The following is a 16,734-nucleotide window of genomic DNA, read 5'->3' as shown; positions in this document are numbered from 1 at the left end:
AGCTTTGGCTATCCAGACCTTTGTCAGCAAAGTGACGTCTCTCCTTTTTAACATGCTGTCTAGGTTTGTCATGGTTTTTCTTCCAGGGGGAAAACGTCTTTTAAGTTCATGGCTGCAGTCACTGTCTGCAGTGATTTTGGAGCCTGAGAAAATAAAGTCTCTCACTGTTTCCATTGTTTCCTCAGCTATTTGCCATGAAATGATGGAACCAGATGCCATGACCTTAGGTTTTTGAATGTTGAGTTTTAGGCCAGCTGTTTCACTCTCCTCTTTCACCTTCATCCAGCGGCTCTTTAGTTCCTCTTCGCTTTCTGCCTTAAAGGTGATGTCATTTGCATATCTGAGGTTATTGCTGTTTTTCCTGGCAATCTTGATTCCAGCTTGTTCTTCATCCAGCCTGGCATTTCGCATGATGTGCTCTGCATAGGAGTTAAATAAGCAGAGTGACAACATACAGTCTTGATGTTCTACTTTCCCTATTTGGAACCAGTCTGTTGTTCCATGTCCAGTTCTAACTGTTGCTTCTTCACCTGCATACAGCTTTCTCAGTAAGCAGGTCAGGTGGTCTGGTATTTCCATCTCTTGAAGAACTTTCCACAGTTGCTGTGATCCAGAGCAAATGAAGTAAATGAAGCAGAAGCAGGTGCTTCTCTGGAACTCTCTTGCTTTTTCGATGATCCAACAGATGTTGGCAATTCGATCTCTGGTTCCTCTGCCTTTTCTAAATGTAGCTTGTACAACTGGAATTTCTCTGTTAACATACTGTTGAAGACTGACTTGAAGGATTTTGAGCATTACCTTGCTAGCATGTGAAATGAGTGCAATTGTGTGTGTGTGGGGGTGGTGAGCATTCTTTGGCATTGCCTTTCTTTGGGATTAGAATGAAAACTGACCTTTTCCAATCCTGTGGCCACTGCTGAGTTTTCCAAATTTGCTGGCATAATGAGTGCAACACTTTCACAGCATCATTTTTTAGGCTTTAAACAGCTCAGCTGGAATTCCATCCCCTCCACTAGCTTTGTGCATAGTGATGCTTCCTAAGGCCCACTGACTTCACGCTCCAGGGGTCTGGCTCGAGGCGAGTGCTCACACCCTCGTGGTTATCTGGGTCACTGGGACCTTTTTGTACAGTTCTGTCTCTTGCTGCCTCTTCTTAATCTCTTCTGCTTCTGTACATCCGGTTTGTGTCCTTTATTGTGCCCATCTTTGCATGAAACATTCCGTGATGAACCTGAGATGTGCCATTAAAATCGTTCTGGCTCTGCAAGTCAGGACTCACTGTGTTTATATGGAATGTGCCGCGGCCGCAGCCTGGTTCTCTAAGTGAGTCCTCGCAAAATGTGGCTCCTGAGCCTCAGTTCCAGGCCCCAGAGTCTCGGGAGAACTTGCTTGGACTCCCTGAGCCAGGCAGCCAGACGGGCTGCAGGATGAGGAAACTGGTGGGAGCCTTTCCCACCGGGCGCTGGACACTGCCAGCCGCGGCCCGTGGAGGCCGGGAGGGCAGCCATCCTGAGGCAGAGGGAGGGCATGCCAGGTGGTGCGTGGAGCAAGGGGCAGAGGCACCGGGCTTGTCCTGGGGCAGCTCCTGCACGTAACCAGGGGCTGGGGCCGTGAACAGTGGCGTCCGAGACAAGTGTCGGGTGGTTTGGTGTGGGGGCAGGACAGGGTTCTGACCTACGACCTCAGTGCTCCCCTTGGTCCCCTCTACAGGCCCCTGAGGGCCGCCCTGCCCTGGGCTCCCAGCTCCAGCTCCTTGCCTGGTGGGATGGCCCAGTCCTAACCAGGGCCCCGGGGGTCCCGCCCTCGAGTCCCGCTCCAGAGGTGGCGGCCGGGCTCCCACACGCCCCTAGCTATGAGCGCGGGCGGGGCTGCAGGCCTGGCTCCTGTCCCAGCTCGGGGCTGGTGCTCCAGCGAGAGCATCCTGTCTGCCCTCCTCCATCCCCGGCCTCTGCTGTGACCCAGTTTCCATGCAGAAAAGAAAGGGGGCCCATCCGGGGCCTCATGGCCGAGCGCGGTGGGTGAGCAGGGGCCTGTGGCTCTGAGAGTTACGAGAGTGCGGAGCGGAGGCGCGCAGCTGTGTGAGCCTCGGGCGTCACAAGCGTGATGGGGGAAACCCTCAGCCACGCCTCTGTTCCTGCCGACAGCCACAGGCGGTTTACTGCAAGGACATCTTGGACATCGAACAGTTCTCCGCGGTGCGGGGCATCCAGCTGGACAGCACAGACAGCGGCTTCTACAGCGAGTTCGTCACGGGCTGTGTGTCCATCCCCTGGCAGAACGAGGTGCTGTCCCCGCGGTGCAGGCCGCAGCTACCTGCTGCCCCTGAGGAGTGAACAGCTTCTGCTGTGAAATAGCTCTTTAGCTGCTTTGCACACGCATCCATTTGTGTGTGTGTGTGCGCATGTGTGCATATTTGGAGGTGAAATTATTTGAGGAGCTGCCCCTGGCCCCTCGGGAAGGGGACAGAGGTGGCTCTGGGGTCCGCTGGGCACCTGCCAACCTGAGTCCTGCTCCCTGAGTTCCCGCAGGTCATGCTTGGGGGGGGGTCACATTGGCAGCCATGTGGCCTTCCCCAGGAGGAGGTCAGGAAGCAAGGGTAGTGGGAACCGGGGATGGGAGCAGAGTGGCTGCTGAGTGCTGGGCTGAGGGCTGGGGGGGACGCGGACCCCCATCACTGCTCTGTCCTGCCCTTCTGTGGGTACAGATGATCGAGTCTGAATGTTTCAAGGACATCAACGAAAGTGAAAACGAGCCAGCTGTGGACGAGCCAGTTGTGGTTTTAGCGCCAGATGAGAAGATGAGTCAGCAAGTTCCCAGGCAGAAGAGAGGCTTCTTCCACAGGCTCTTCTCCAGAGGGGTAAGGGTGCGGCCGCCGTGTTGTTGCTGCTTTACCGTGGCCTGTTACGGGGTGTCTCCTGCTGCGGCAGGGCCTTCCATGCTCAGCATTGTTTCTGCAGCGCCTGTTGTGTGATTGCAGCGCCTGTTGTGTGAGGGGATGCACACGGTGTGCAAGCTGCCCAGGCGGTGTGTGTGAGCGGCGAGAAGAGCCCGCCCAGAGATGTTTGCTCTTGGTATGAACTCTGTCCTGATGGCAAAAGAAGAAATGGCTCCAGCACTCGGAAAGAGACCCCGCTGTCCATGGCAATGCGTCTCACACTAGGCTCGTGAAGCATTCCGAAGAGCCAGCGTAAAAGAACGAAAGCCCTTTCAGTCTCTGCCTGGTGGTGTTCTGATTCTCAGAGCTGTTGTGTCGTTCACCCGCGGACATGGGGAAGCTGATTCGCCTTTGAATGTGGAAGAGTGTTTGGAGAGGCTTTCTGTGGTAGCATTAAACTCAGGAGTGGCTTCCAAGTCTCCTTGGACCGTGGATCATCCTGCCGTATACCCTGTCCGCTCCAGAGGGATTTTGCCTCGGTCATCCACTAAACATCTCATCCATCGTGTCTCAGTATAAACCCAGAGAATGTGGCCAGGTCTCCTCTCAGAACGGGGGGCTGGGTAGCAATTAACCCGCGCTCCTCTGGGTGTCTCAGTGGGAGTCGTCGCTGAGTCCACGCTGTGGGGTCTCACATACCGTGCGGGGGACCCTCCACACAGTCATACAGGAAGAAGCCGTCCACCCCGCCTGCTCAGAGCAGCTCAGTGGGCGGTGGGTGTGGGATGGGGCGAGCCATGTGAGTCGGGGGAGCGGGACGCACCAGCGCCCATCTCTGCCGAATGGAGCGTCCTGCACCACATGAAGCAAGTGGGAGGGGACGGTTAAGGGTTTTGCTTGCCTGGAAGCAGCACTTCCTCCCCATGGAGTTTTCTGTGCACTTAAGTCTTCCCTGGGGGCTCAGTGGTAAAGACTCCTGCAGTGCAGGAGACCAGGTTCCATCCCTGGGTCGGGAAGAACCCCCAGAGAAGGAAATGGCAACCCACTCCGGTATTTTTGCCTTGAGAATCCCATGGACAGAGGAGGATGGTGGGCTGCAGCCCATGGGTCACAGAGTCGAACACGCCTGCACACGCACGCACACACGAGGCAGGCGAGCCCCTCACACGGGAAGGGGCCTGACCGGCCTTCTGCTTGTGTTGCAGGGCTGCTTCAACACTGGCTCCAGCAAGAAGAAGCTGGTGTCCTCCAGACGGTGAGCAAGCGCTGCGTGGCCAGACCACACGGGAGCACGTGCTGGGGCCCTGTCCCACCGGCAACCTGCAATAAACGTGCGGGACTCACCTCACAAGGACTCAGCAGTCTGTCCCGCTTTCTACGTTTATGCCTGAACCGGCGTTTCACTAAGGCTGGATTGAACAAAAGGCCACTTGAGGACGTGGGACACCCAGAAGGCCCTGGCATGTCCCCACAGAGGGGAGGAGAGGCCTGGATGGGCCCTGCTGCTCCTCACCCACCCAAGGGCCGCCCCGCCCCCCGAGCTCCTCTGGGTGTGGGCGGGTGGGCGTCAGCATGGGCAGCAGGTCTTGGCCGTTTGCATCCGTGCCCCTAGCTCCTGCGCGCCCTGCTGAGATCCTGCTGCCCACCACACGTGGGGCGTCTCAGGGCCCTCCTGTCGGCCCCTGGAAGGAGGGTGTTTTCAGGACCCTGAGGTCGGGGCGTGGCTGTCAGGCTGGAAACGTGTCTGTGAGTCTCCGGGGCTGGGTCCCTAGAGCCGCTTGTGCTGGACCTGGGCAGGGGGGTGGCCTGGTATGTGCCGCCCTGGCAGGGCCTCCCGGGGCCAGAGCGCCAGGTGACGGGGAGAGCTGACTGGGGGAGGAGGTGGGTCCAGTGACCCTGCCAGTGGCCCTGGGTTTGCGGTCAGTCACCCTCACTGTCCTCTGGCTCCCTGGGAAGCTCTTGCTACCTGCCGTGTGGGATCCAAGGTCCAGACCTCGGAGAGTTGAACCAAACAGCAGGGACTTGGTCTGGAAAATCCTCATTAAAAAAGGGGGGAAAAGAAATCCTAACAAAAATTTGAAAAGATGGAGGTATAGCAGAGTATGTGATTACAGGTGCAACAAGCCTACAAATTAACAACAAAATCGGAAAACAGGAGGCCCTGGCTGCCAACCTCCAGGGAGCCCTCCTGGGCTGAGGAGGTGATGCAGTGCAAAGCTGCAGAACCTCAAGAGACGAGAACAGGACTCACGCACTGGATGTATGCGATAAACCTCAAGTCCAGTGCTCCAGGAGGAGATGTGCAGCTTTTAATATCAGCAAAACTAAGTGCCCCCAAATAGATGAATTTGGCCTCTCACTCGAAAGGATTGAAAACTACATTCAGGAAAAGCAGAAAAAAAGAAAGTAATAGCTATAAAAGAGAAAAACTACAGCTTAAATGATAAAATATTTGTTCTAAAAAAAGAAAATAAATCAATATCTAACCTAATCAAGAAAAATAAAAGGGGAAAATAGAAATACACAAAGTTACAAGAGGGGTGAGAGAGGTAATAAAAGATACAGAATACCATGTACAGATCTATGAAAGTAAGCACAAAACCTGGATGAAACGCACTTAAGGAAAACATGATTCACCAAAACCAACCGTAAGTAGAAAAGAAGATCTAGACCAAGTTCAGGGTGAGAAATGAAGCTGCCAAAGTGCCACCCTTCAGAAAATCACCAGATTCAGACGATCTGACAGGGAATGTTAGCAAACCTTTGAGGAGCAGATAAATTTCAGTGGCATTTAAATGTTCCAGAGATTACATAGAAAAAGAAGAAAACTTCCCACTCCTTCTTATAAAGCAAGTATAAATTGACACGCAAATCTTACCAAAGACCTGATATAAAAAGTCTATACCAATGTCTTTTATTAATACAATGTCATTAAAATATTACCAGAATCTTATCCTTAAGGGGCTTCCCTGGTGGTCAGACGGTAAAGAATCCGCCTGAAGTGCAGGAGACCTTAGTTTGATCCTTGGGTTGGGAAGATCCCCTGGAGGAGGGCATGGCAACCCATTCCAGTATTCTTGTCTGGAGAATCCCCATGGACAGAGGAGCCTGGCAGGCTGCATACAGTCCATGGCGTCACAAAGAGTTGGACACGACTGAGCAACTAAGCACATTATCCTTAAAATATTATCGAACAGAATATTTATTAGCCTTAAAATATTATCAAACAGAATCCAGCAGCACATTATACAGTACCGCATCAAAATGCTGGGTTTATTTTAATAAGATGGATGATTCAGTATCAGGACATCCAGTAAATAATGCTGCCAAGTCACTTCAGTCGTGTCCGACTCTGTGCGACCCCATAGACAGCAGCCCACCAGGCTCCGCTGCCCCTGGGATTCTCCAGGCAAGAACACGAGTGGGTTGCCATTTCCTTCTCCAATGCGTTAAAGTGAAAGTGAAGACAGTCGTATCTGACTCTTAGCGACCCCATGGACTGCAGCCCACCAGGCTCCTCTGTCCATGGGATTCTCCAGGCAAGAGAACTGGAGTGGGTTGCCATTGCCTTCTCCGAGTAACATAATAAACCATGTTAATAGATCCAAAGGAAAAATAGGTAATTTTCATAAAGGCATTTGACCAAATTCAACCCACTTTTTTACAGTTGATAAAATGGAGTTGACCTTTTCACAACACTGGGTGGGGTTGAAAATCTGCATATAATTTTATAGTCAGTCCTCTGATCTATGGTATTTATTGAAAAAAGTCCACATATAAGTGGACATATGCATTTCAAACCCACGTTTTTTCAAGTGAAAGTTGCTCAGTTCAGTTCAGTTCAGCCGCTCGCTCAGTCGTCTTCAACTCTTTGCGACCCCATGGACCATATAGTCCATGGAATTTCTCCAGGCCAGAACACTGGAGTGGGTAGCCATTCCCTCCTCCAGGGGATCTTCCCAACCCAGGGATTGAACCCAGGTCTCCCACATTGCAGGCGGATTCTTTACCAGCTGAGCCACCAGGGAAGCCTAAGAATACTGGAGTGGGTAGCGTAGCCCTTCTCCAGGAGACCTTCCTGACCCAGGAATCAGCCTGGGATCTCCTGCATTGCAGGTGGATTCTTCACCAGCCAGCTACCAGGGAAGCCCTATGGTTTTTCAAGGGTAAACTATAAATCAGTCAATTCTTCAGCATCATAAAGTACATTTATCACCCGGAGATAGCATCTTACTTGAGGGGGGTTTACTCCAGAGGCACTCATAAGATGCAGGGTAACAGGAAGATGGCCACCCTCAGTAGCACCCTACTTCATATTTGTAGGAGGAACCTCCCTGCACAGCAAGGGTGGACTACCCTCCTGGTGAATACGTGTCGAGAGTGAGCAACTGAGAGCCAGGGCAAGGCGGGACCTAGGGAGATGAGCCCGATACCAGGGCTGCTCCTGTGCGGGAGGTTGGGAGCCCTGAGACTCCTGAAAGGCTGAGCTAATCTTGGGGCTAGGAGAACAAAAATCTGGTCCAGGGCATGCCGAGATTGGAGTCCCAGTCAGTTCACACTCCACCTCAGGGCCCAGCCCTCAAGGATAAGGGTGACCTGGAAGTAACCCAGCTTGCTAAAATGGGTGGTCCAGAGGACTCCAAAAGCGGAGCGTGGATCAAGATGGCCAAGGGCTTCTAATGCCCCAAGGGGACGAGCATGGCAAATAGAAATCTTGCCTGGAGGAAGAGGGCACCCTAAGCTGCAAATCACTTCTGTCACGGTTTTCAGACACAACGTCCAGGGTGTAACCAAAGACGGCACGCACATGGGGTGAGGCGAAAGAATGAACGCGGCAGACATTACGGACGAGAAACGTTCCCCTGGAGGCTCTGGATGATGGCAAGCTACGAGACGCCGCCGCCGCTGCTGCTGCTAAGTCACTCTAGTCGTGTCCCCCTCTGTGCGACCCCACAGACGGCAGCCCACCAGGCTCCCCGTCCCTGGGATTCTCCAGGCAAGAACACTGGAGTGGGGTGCCATTGCCTTCTCCGATATGAGACACAGACTCTTAAGAAATTTTTTAAAAATTATTTATGGCTGCTCTGGGTCTTTGTTGCTTTGCCCAAGCTTTTCTCTAGTTGCAGCGAGAGGAGGGCTTCTCATTGCCAGGGAGCACAGGCTCTAGATCCTTCGGCTAGAACCCCCGTCCCCTGCACTGGCAGGCGGGTTCTTATCCACCGCGCCACCAGGGAAGTCCAAGACGCTTAGACAACTGTGCTTACCGCGTTCAAGGGGAGAACTTGCAAAGCCTGACCGTTTTGGCGGGAGACTGGAACTGCACAGCATGACACAGCACACTTTCATGGGGTTGTCAAGAGTCAGACACAGGCGAGCAACTGAGCACAAGGAGGAAAAGGAGCCTGCGATGGAGACCCGAGATGCAAGCAGGGATGAAGAGTAATGAGTGGTGCGCCCGGCAGCTAGCTTAAACACGCACTGATTGTTCGGAACAGCAGTGACCACGTCTGTGGCTTTTGCAGTGTGTGCGTTTACACAGAATGAAGATACGTGGCAATAGGACTCTCCAGTGGGAGAGGATCCCCTGGCTTGGGGGCAGGTGGGTGGGGGACCACCAAGGCGCCGTCAGGAGCTGCCAGTCCGCTCAGCCCCACAGTCCTGACTCTGCTTCAAGGTTTCCTTTTCTGGCCCAAGGCCCCACCCACAGTGAGCTGCTACCTGGTTTTGGAATTCTGGTGGGTGCCATCCTCCCAGCTGGAGTGTGCCCCATTTGTGGGGAAGTGTTGGGCTTGTTTACTTATCTCCTTTTCCCCCCGGGGCAGAATCGGTCACAAGCGTGTTGGTGCCCTTCCGTTTTCAGTTCTCCACCCAAACCACCTCGTTTACATGGTTTTTCCCCCTGAATAGTACACACTCGTTGCTAAAGATTTGAAAACTACAGAAATCCACCTGAATTAAGATAGAAATCTCCTGTGACTGCCACGCTTGGAGTCCCTGTCACAGACCTTGTGACCAGCTCGCTCCCCCTTTTTTTTTTTTGAATTATTTATTTGGCTGACTGGTCGTTCGTTGCGGCACGCAGAACCTTCAGTCATGGCATCTAATTTCCTGGCCACGGACTGAGCCCGGGCTCCCTATACTGGGAGCACCGAGCGTAGCCACTGGGCCACCAGGGAAGTCTCCGGCCAGGTCTCTGTGTGTGTGTGTGTGTGTGTGTGTGTGTGTGTGTGTGTTGCCTTTCTTTGAAAAGGGTTGCGGGGGGGTCACGCTCTGCACAGGAGTGCAGCCTGCTGGTGCACTGGGGTCACGCTCTGCACAGGAGTGCAGCCTGCTGGTGCACTGCACACCCTCCTGTGCCAGGAACGCGCTTCTAAAACAAGACCTGGGCAACTGCAGTTTTGTCATATGGATATGCTGTGCTTCAGTTAGCCAATCTCTTTCTGTCCCGCATTTGCTTCTTTTTCTTTTTGTCCTAAATGTTGCTGTAATAAGCGACCATCCTGACACACCGTGATTCTCTTTTGAGGATAAAGTACTTGGAGTATATTTGCTGTTCAGAGGCATTGTCCATCTTAAGGCTTTGGAATTGCTTTTCAGTTGCTAAGTCGTGTCCAACTTTTTGCGACCCCACGCACTGCGGCACGCCAGGCCTCCCAGTCCTTCACTCTCTCCCAGTTTGCTGCAATTCGTGTCCATTGAGTCAGTGATGCCATCCAGCCACCTCGTCCTCTGTTGCCCCCTTCTCCTCCTGCCCTCAATCTTCCCCAGCATCAGGGTCTTTTCCAGTGAGTCAGCCCTTCACGTCAGGTGGCCAGAGTATTGGAGGTTCAGCTTCGGCATCAGTCCTTCCAATGAACACCCAGGACTGATTTCCTTGAGGATGGACTGGTTGGATCTCCTTGCAGTCCAAGGGACTCTCAAGAGTCTTCTCCAACACCACAGTTCAAAGCATCAGTTCTTCAGCTCTCAGCCTTCTTTCTGGTCCAGCTCTCAGGCTTTGGCAACAACAGGCCAAATTGCCTCCCCAGCTGCATCATCTTTGATTACTCTGGGACTATGCCAGACTTTCCCCCGATTAAAAAAAAAAAAAATCTGCCATCTAAGAGTTCCTTTTGACAGGCTTTCCAGTAAGATTTCTTATCAGGATTATAGTAAATTCTCGGCAGATGAGTGTTGTGTTTTTTTTTTTTTTTTTTTGGATGTGGACCAGCTTTAATGTCTTTACTCAATTTGTTAATACACTATTGGTTCTGTTGTTTATGTTCTGGTTTTTGGCCATGAGGCAGGTGGGATCTTAGTTCCCAGACCAGGGGTCAAACCCACACCCCCTGCATTGGAAGGTGAAGGCCACTGGACCAGCAGGGAAGCCTCTGCAGAGGCTGAGTTGTGTCCCCAGGAAATTCACACATTGTGTCCTAACCCCAGCACCTCAGAATGTGACTGTAGCTGGAGAAAGTGTCTTTAATGGTGTGAGTAAGATAAAATGCGGGGAAGGCGATGGCACCCCACTCCAGTACTTAAAATCCCATGGACAGAGGAGTCTGCTAGGCTACGGTCCGTGAGGTCTCAAAAGAGTTGGACAGGACTCAGCGGCTAAACAACAGCAGCACGCATAGAAGGAAAAACACGAGAGGACGCAGGGAGAAGACGGCCGTCTACACAGCGAGGAGAGAGGCCTCGAAGGAACTAGCCTGCTCACACCTTGGAGTTCAGCCTCCTCCAGGACAGTGAGAAGATACAGTCCCGCGGTTGGAGCCTCCCAGTCTGTGGGGCTTTGTTATAGCAGCCCCAGCAAACAAATACACTTGTCTGTTGCCAATTACACGGTGGCTCAACCACATAGGATGTCACAGTTGTTGCAGTCAGGACTCTGGGCACAGCTTAACGAGGTCGTTCACTCTCTGGTCTCCTAAAGCCTGCCTTCAAGTACCATCTGCCTCTCACCTGAGAGCTGGACGGGGCAGGGATCTGCCTCCAAACTCCTGTGATGTTGGCAGGATTTAGTCCTCCCTGGGCTGCTGGCCACCTGGGCCTCCCACCATGGCAGCTTGCTTCAGGAACACTGCAAGCTGAGAGGGTACGGACTGCCAGCTGGAGGGCAGGCTCAGTCCTCAGTAACATAAATCCAGGAGCACCACCTTTGCCCATTATACTGTTAGAGGTGTCAGTGAAAATTCAATTAGCAAGTTAAAAAAGAATTTTATTCATGCTAGGGGATATATGTATACCTATGGCTGATTCATGTTGAGGTCTGACAGAAAACAACACAATTCTGTAAAGCAATAATCCTTCAATTAAAAAAAATTTTTAATTAAAAAAATAAAGTGAAGATTATAACTCAGGAGACAAACTCTCAGAAGCTTTGGGTTCAGTTCAATTCAGATCAGTCACTCAGTCGTGTCCGACTCTTTGCGACCCCATGAATCGCAGCACACCAGGCCTCCTTGTCCATCACCAACTCACGGAGTTCACTCAGACTCACGTCCATCGAGTCCGTGATGTCATCCAGCCATCTCATCCTCGGTCGTCCCCTTCTCCTCCTGCCCCCGATCTCTCCTAGCATCAGAGTCTTTTCCAATGAGTCAACTCCTCGCATGAGGTGGCCAAAGTACTAGAGCTTCAGCTTTAGCATCATTCCTTCCAAAGAACAACACCCAGGGCTGATCTCCTTCAGAATGGACTGGTTGGATCTCCTTGCAGTCCAAGGGACTCTCAAGAGTCTTCTCCAACACCACAGTTCAAAAGCATCAATTCTTCGGCACTCAGCCTTCTTCACAGTCCAACTCTCACATCCATACATGATCACAGGAAAAACCATAGCCTTGACTAGACGGACCTTAGTCGGCAAAGTAATGTCTCTGCTTTTGAATATACTATCTAGGTTGGTCATAACTTTTCTTCCAAGGAGTAAGCGTCTTTTAATTTCATGGCTGCAGTCACCATCTGCAGTGATTTTGGAGCCCCCCAAAATAAAGTCTGCCACTGTTTCCACTGTTTCCCCATCTATTTCCCATGAAGTGATGGGACCAGATGCCATGATCTTCCTTTATTGAATGTTGAGCTTTAAGCCAACTTTTTCCACTCTTTTTCACTTTCATCAAGAGGCTTTTGAGTTCCTCTTTACTTTCTGCCATAAGGGTGGTGTCATCTGCATATCTGAGGTTGTTGATATTTCTCCTGGCAATCTTGATTCCAGCTTGTGTTTCTTCCAGCCCAGCGTTTCTCATGATGTACTCGGCATATAAGTTAAATAAACAAGGTGACAATATACAGCCTTGACGTACTCCTTTTCCTATTTGGAACCAGTCTGTTGTTCCATGTCCAGTTCTAACTGCTGCTTCCTGACCTGCATACAGATTTTCTCAAGAAATCTCATAGTCAGCATGTCAGGTGGTCTGGTATTCCCATCTCAGAATTTTCCACAGTTTATTGTGATCCACACAGTCAAAGGCATTGGCATAGTCAATAAAGCAGAGATAGATGTTTTTCTGGAACTCTCTTGCTTTTTCCATGATCCAGCGGATGTCGGCAATTTGATCTCTCGTTCCTCTGCCTTTTCTAAAACCAGCTTGAACATCAGGAAGTTCACGATTCACGTATCGCTGAAGCCTGGCTTGGAGGATTTTGAGCATTACTTTACTAGAATGTGAGATGAGTGCAATTGTGTGGTAGTTTGAGCATTCTTTGGCATTGCCTTTCTTTGGGATTGGAATGAAAACTGACCTTTTCCAGTCCTGTGGCCACTGCTGAGTTTTCCAAATTTGCTGGCATATTGAGTGCAGCACTTTCACAGGATCATCTTTCAAGATTTGAAACAGCTCAACTGGAATTCCATCACCTCCACTAGCTTTGTTCGTAGCAATGCTTTCTAAGGCCCACTTGACTTCACATTCCAGGATGTCTGGCTCTAGATTAATGATCACACCATCATGATTATCTGGATTGTGAAGATCTTTTTTGTACAGTTCTTCTGTGTATTCTTGCCACCTCTTCTATCTTCTGCTTCTGTTAGGTCCAGACCATTTCTGTCCTTTATCGAGCCCATCTATGCATGAAATGTTCCCTTGGTATCTCTAATTTTCTTGAAGAGATCTCTAGTCTTTCCCATTCTGTTGTTTTCCTCTATTTCTTTGCATTGATCGCTGAAGAAGGCTTTCTTATCTCTTCTTGCTATTCTCTGGAACTCTGCATTCAGATGCTTATATCTTTCCTTTTCTCCTTTGCTTTTTGCCTCTCTTCTTTTCACAGCTATTTGTAAGTCCTCCCAGGACAGCCATTTTGCTTTTTTGCATTTCTTTTCCATGGGGATGGTCTTGATCCCTGTCTCCTGTACAATGTCACGAACCTCATTCCATAGTTCATCAGGCACTCTATCTATCAGATCTAGGCCCTTAAGTCTATTTCTCACTTCCACTGTATAATCATAAGGGATTTGATTTAGGTCATACCTGAATGGTCTAGCGGTTTTCCCTACTTTCTTCAATTTGAGTCTGAATTTGGTAATAAGGAGTTCATGATCTGAGCCACAGTCAGCTCCCGGTCTTGTTTTTGTTGACTATATGGAGCTTCTCCATCTTTGGCTGCAAAGAATATAATCAGTCTGATTTCAATGTTGACCATCTGGTGATGTCCATGTGTAGAGTCTTCTCTTGTGTTGTTGGAAGAGGGTGTTTTCTATGACCAGTGCATTTTCTTGGCAAAACTCTATTAGTCTTTGCCCTGCTTCATTCCGCATTCTAAGGCCAAATTTGCCTGTTATTCCAGGTGTTTCTTGACTTCCTACTTTTGCATTCCAGTGCCCTGTAATGAAAAGGACATCTTTTTTGGGTGTTAGTTCTAAAAGGTCTTGTAGGTCTTCACAGAACCATTCAGCTTCAGCTTCTTCAGCATTACTGGTTGGGGCATAGACTTGGATAACTGTGATATTGAATGGTTTGCCTTGGAAACGATCAGAGATCATTCTGTCATTTTTGAGATTGCATCCAAGTACTGCATTTCAGACTCTTTTGTTGACCATGATGGCTATTCTGTTTCTTCTGAGGGATTCCTGCCTGCAGTAGTAGATATAATGGTCATCTGAGTTAAATTCACCCATTCCAGTCCATTTTAGTTCTCTGATTCCTAGAATATTCACGTTCACTCTTGCCGTCTCTTGTTTGACCGCTTCCAATTTGCCTTGCTTCATGGACCTGACATTCCAGGTTCCTATGCAATATTGCTGTTTACAGCATCGGACCTCGCTTCTATCACCAGTCACATCCACAGCTGGGTATTGTTTTTGCTTTGGCTCCATCCCTTCATTCTTTCTGGAGTTATTTCTCCACTGATCTCCAGTAGCATATTGGGCACCTACTGACCTGGGGAGTTCCTCTTTCAGTATCCTGTCATTTTGCCTTTTCCTACTGTTCATGGGGTTCTCAAGGCAAGAATACTGAAGTAGTTTGCCATTCCCTTCTCCAGTGGACCACATTCTGTCAGGGTGGGTCATAGTGGAGAGGTCTGACAGAAGCTTTGAGAGAGCCTGTTAAAAGCCCAAGGCACAATCCCATACAGTTTTGAGACAAAGGATCATACATCAAAGTTCACTAAGGATATAGGTAAACTACAAACTGAGCAATAAGTCGTTACGACCCCCTACAGAGCTGGGACAGAATGCTAATCTTGTGAGAAATTGCACTGCTAGCTCAGAAGGAAGGAGGTTGACCTTTGCAGTCCAGGCGGCTCTCCTGTCTTTGAGGAGGTCTGGTTAATGAGTGAGGCAGATAGCACAGAGAGCTTTCTGTTTAACTCTATTTGTCTGACCTTAATATGTAAACTTTAATCAGGAGCAAGACACCAGTGACAGCCCACACTCAGGGTGCTGCCAACCACAGTACCTGACCGCCTGGAGCCCAGCCATTGTGCCTGCCCTGTGGACAAGGGCTGTTATTATGTACATACCATCAGGGGACCGGGGCCCCAAGGCTGGTGGCATGTTTCTCTGAGGTCCTTGCCCTGAAGGTTGCCGTCGCTGTTCCCTTGGGGACAAGGTTTCCTGCAGCAGTGCTGGGTTTCCACTCACCTGGCTGCTTTGGGAAAACAGGCTCTGAAATCAGGCGGAGATGTGGCTTGTGGCCCAGAACAGGGGCCTTCTGGGGGTCACCCACGTGCCACACCTCTGCTTGCTCAGGGCCCCCCCTCCAGGTGGTGAGGCTCTGGAGCCTCGGGCCCGCCCACGCAGCCGGCCTCAGCCAAGGAGCGGGACACTCTCCTGGGTCAGGCGGTCATGCCGGTGGGGGTCCTCTGGGGCCAAAGCTGCTTCTCGCTATACCAGCCACGGCCTCTCGGGGCAGCAGGCGCAGACCAGGCAGGTTCTGACCAGCCGTGCCAGCCCCAGTCCCCTCGGTTCTTCCTCGGGCTGCGCAGGGGCCCTCCAGGGATGTGCTAGTCTCCGGGGACCACACCTGGGCTCCACCTGAAAGTGCCCTGGCTCCGCCCGAGGCGCGCCACATCCCCCTCCCTCCTCTGCAGGGCTGTCCCGCGAGCTCTCCCTCCGCCCGGGACGCTGAGTGGGCAGGCTCCCTCGCGGGGTCTCGGGCTCCGAGCCCGCGGGCGTCTTCCAGGGTCTACTCTCCTAGCGGGTTCTTCGCACGCGAGCCGGAGGCGCACAACCGCAGCGCCCCGCCCCTCACCCCGCCCCGTTCCGCCCCTCACCCCGCCCCTCATTGCAGCGCCCCGCCCCGTCGTCGCGTCCCGCCCTGTCCTCGCGCCCCGCCCTGTCCTCGCGTCCCGCCCCGCCCTGTCCTCGCGCCCCGCCCTGTCCTCGCGCCCCGCCCTGTCCTCGTGCCCCGCCCTGTCCTCGCGCCCCGCCCTGTCCTCGCGCCCCGCCCTGTCCTCGCGCCCCGCCCTGTCCTCGCGTCCCGCCCCTTCCCGCCGCGCCCCGCCCCTCATCGCAGCACCCCGCCCCTTCCGCGGCGCGCCCCTAGTTCTCTCCTGCGCGGAGCGCGCTGATGTCCGTGGCCTCGGCGGCTCCAGGAGGCGGTACGGCGGGCGCGGAGAGTCGGGCGGGCGCCGCGTCTGGCCATAGGTGGAGGCCTCCGCCTCCGGCTGTCAATCCCGCCGGCCTGGCCCCGCCTCGCCCGACGGCGGAGCGTCGCGGGGCGTAAGGCCGAGGGGGCTGCCGGGACAGACCCAAGATGGCCGGGCGCCTGCGTTCCGTTCCTGCCTTCGGCCCCGAGCCTCATTCATTGCCGCGCTGCTGAGCGGAGCCGCGAGCCAGCCCGAGGGCTCCGGGCGCTGTCCCCGCGGGGCGGCAGGCCGCCATGGCGACCCTGGAAAAGCTGATGAAGGCCTTCGAGTCCCTCAAATCCTTCCAGCAGCAGCAGCAGCAGCAGCAGCAGCAGCCGCCTCCGCCGCCGCCTCAGCCTCCTCAGCCGCCGCCGCCGCCGCAGGCGCAGCCGCCGCCTCAGCCGCCCCCGCCGCCGCCGCCGCCGCCGGTTGGCCCTGCCGCGGCCGAGGAGCCGCTGCACCGACCGTGAGTGCTGACCCGCCGCAGCTCGGCCCCAGCCCTCCCCGGCCTTCGCCAGCCTCCCGCAGAGGCACGGAGGCGGCCCCGGCCCTCTGCCCTCCCGGCCGCCCCGTTTGGGGAGGAACCGGGGTTGCGTCGTGAGCAGGACTCGGCCCAGCCGAGGCCGCGTCCCCCCGCCCCCCCGCCCTCCTGCTCTGAGGGGAGCAGGGCTGCGCCTGGGCGCTCCGCGAGGAGCCGGGAATTTGGAGCCAGAGTGATGCGGGGACAGTGGTGACCTCATGCCCGGGGACGTCGGACTGGAGGGCGGGGGAGCGCGCGCGGTCCAATGGGGAGCCTCTGGCGGGACCCGCTT

General features: G+C 53.0%; 2 protein-coding genes across 20 annotated transcripts in view; both read left to right on the top strand.

Moving 5' to 3' along the window:
- The window catches only part of GRK4 (G protein-coupled receptor kinase 4), a 59,726-nt gene extending 47,581 nt beyond the window's left edge, over window positions 1-12,145 (top strand). For 9 of the 17 annotated variants that reach the window (XR_006060222.2, XR_006060223.2, XR_006060220.2 and 6 more), the window contains 4 exons: window positions 2,145-2,282; window positions 2,705-2,857; window positions 2,958-3,473; window positions 4,081-4,226. Coding sequence is in view for 4 of the 17 variants with exons in the window: in XM_060417709.1 (XP_060273692.1) it covers window positions 2,145-2,282; window positions 2,705-2,857; window positions 4,081-4,134 (345 nt within the window). In the remaining 13 variants the exon portion in view is untranslated. Of the gene's footprint in view, window positions 1-2,144; window positions 2,283-2,704; window positions 2,858-2,957; window positions 3,474-4,080 lie in introns of all 17 variants that reach the window. The other 8 variants (XR_009601192.1, XR_009601191.1, XR_006060221.2 and 5 more) reach the window with 2 other exon arrangements.
- Window positions 12,146-16,041: 3,896 nt separating this feature from the next.
- HTT (huntingtin) overlaps window positions 16,042-16,734 on the top strand; it is a 122,087-nt gene continuing 121,394 nt past the window's right edge. The window contains exon 1 of one of the 3 annotated variants that reach the window (XM_060416649.1): window positions 16,042-16,388. In XM_060416649.1, the coding sequence (XP_060272632.1) occupies window positions 16,177-16,388 (212 nt within the window). In that variant the 5' untranslated portion in view covers window positions 16,042-16,176. 3 annotated transcript variants of the gene reach the window in all.

Source organism: Ovis aries, chromosome 6 (assembly GCF_016772045.2).
Source record: "Ovis aries strain OAR_USU_Benz2616 breed Rambouillet chromosome 6, ARS-UI_Ramb_v3.0, whole genome shotgun sequence".
NCBI classification, from domain to species: Eukaryota; Metazoa; Chordata; class Mammalia; order Artiodactyla; family Bovidae; genus Ovis; species Ovis aries.
Note: the sequence above shows the minus strand (reverse complement) of the source record. Positions and strands in the feature narration are given on the sequence as shown.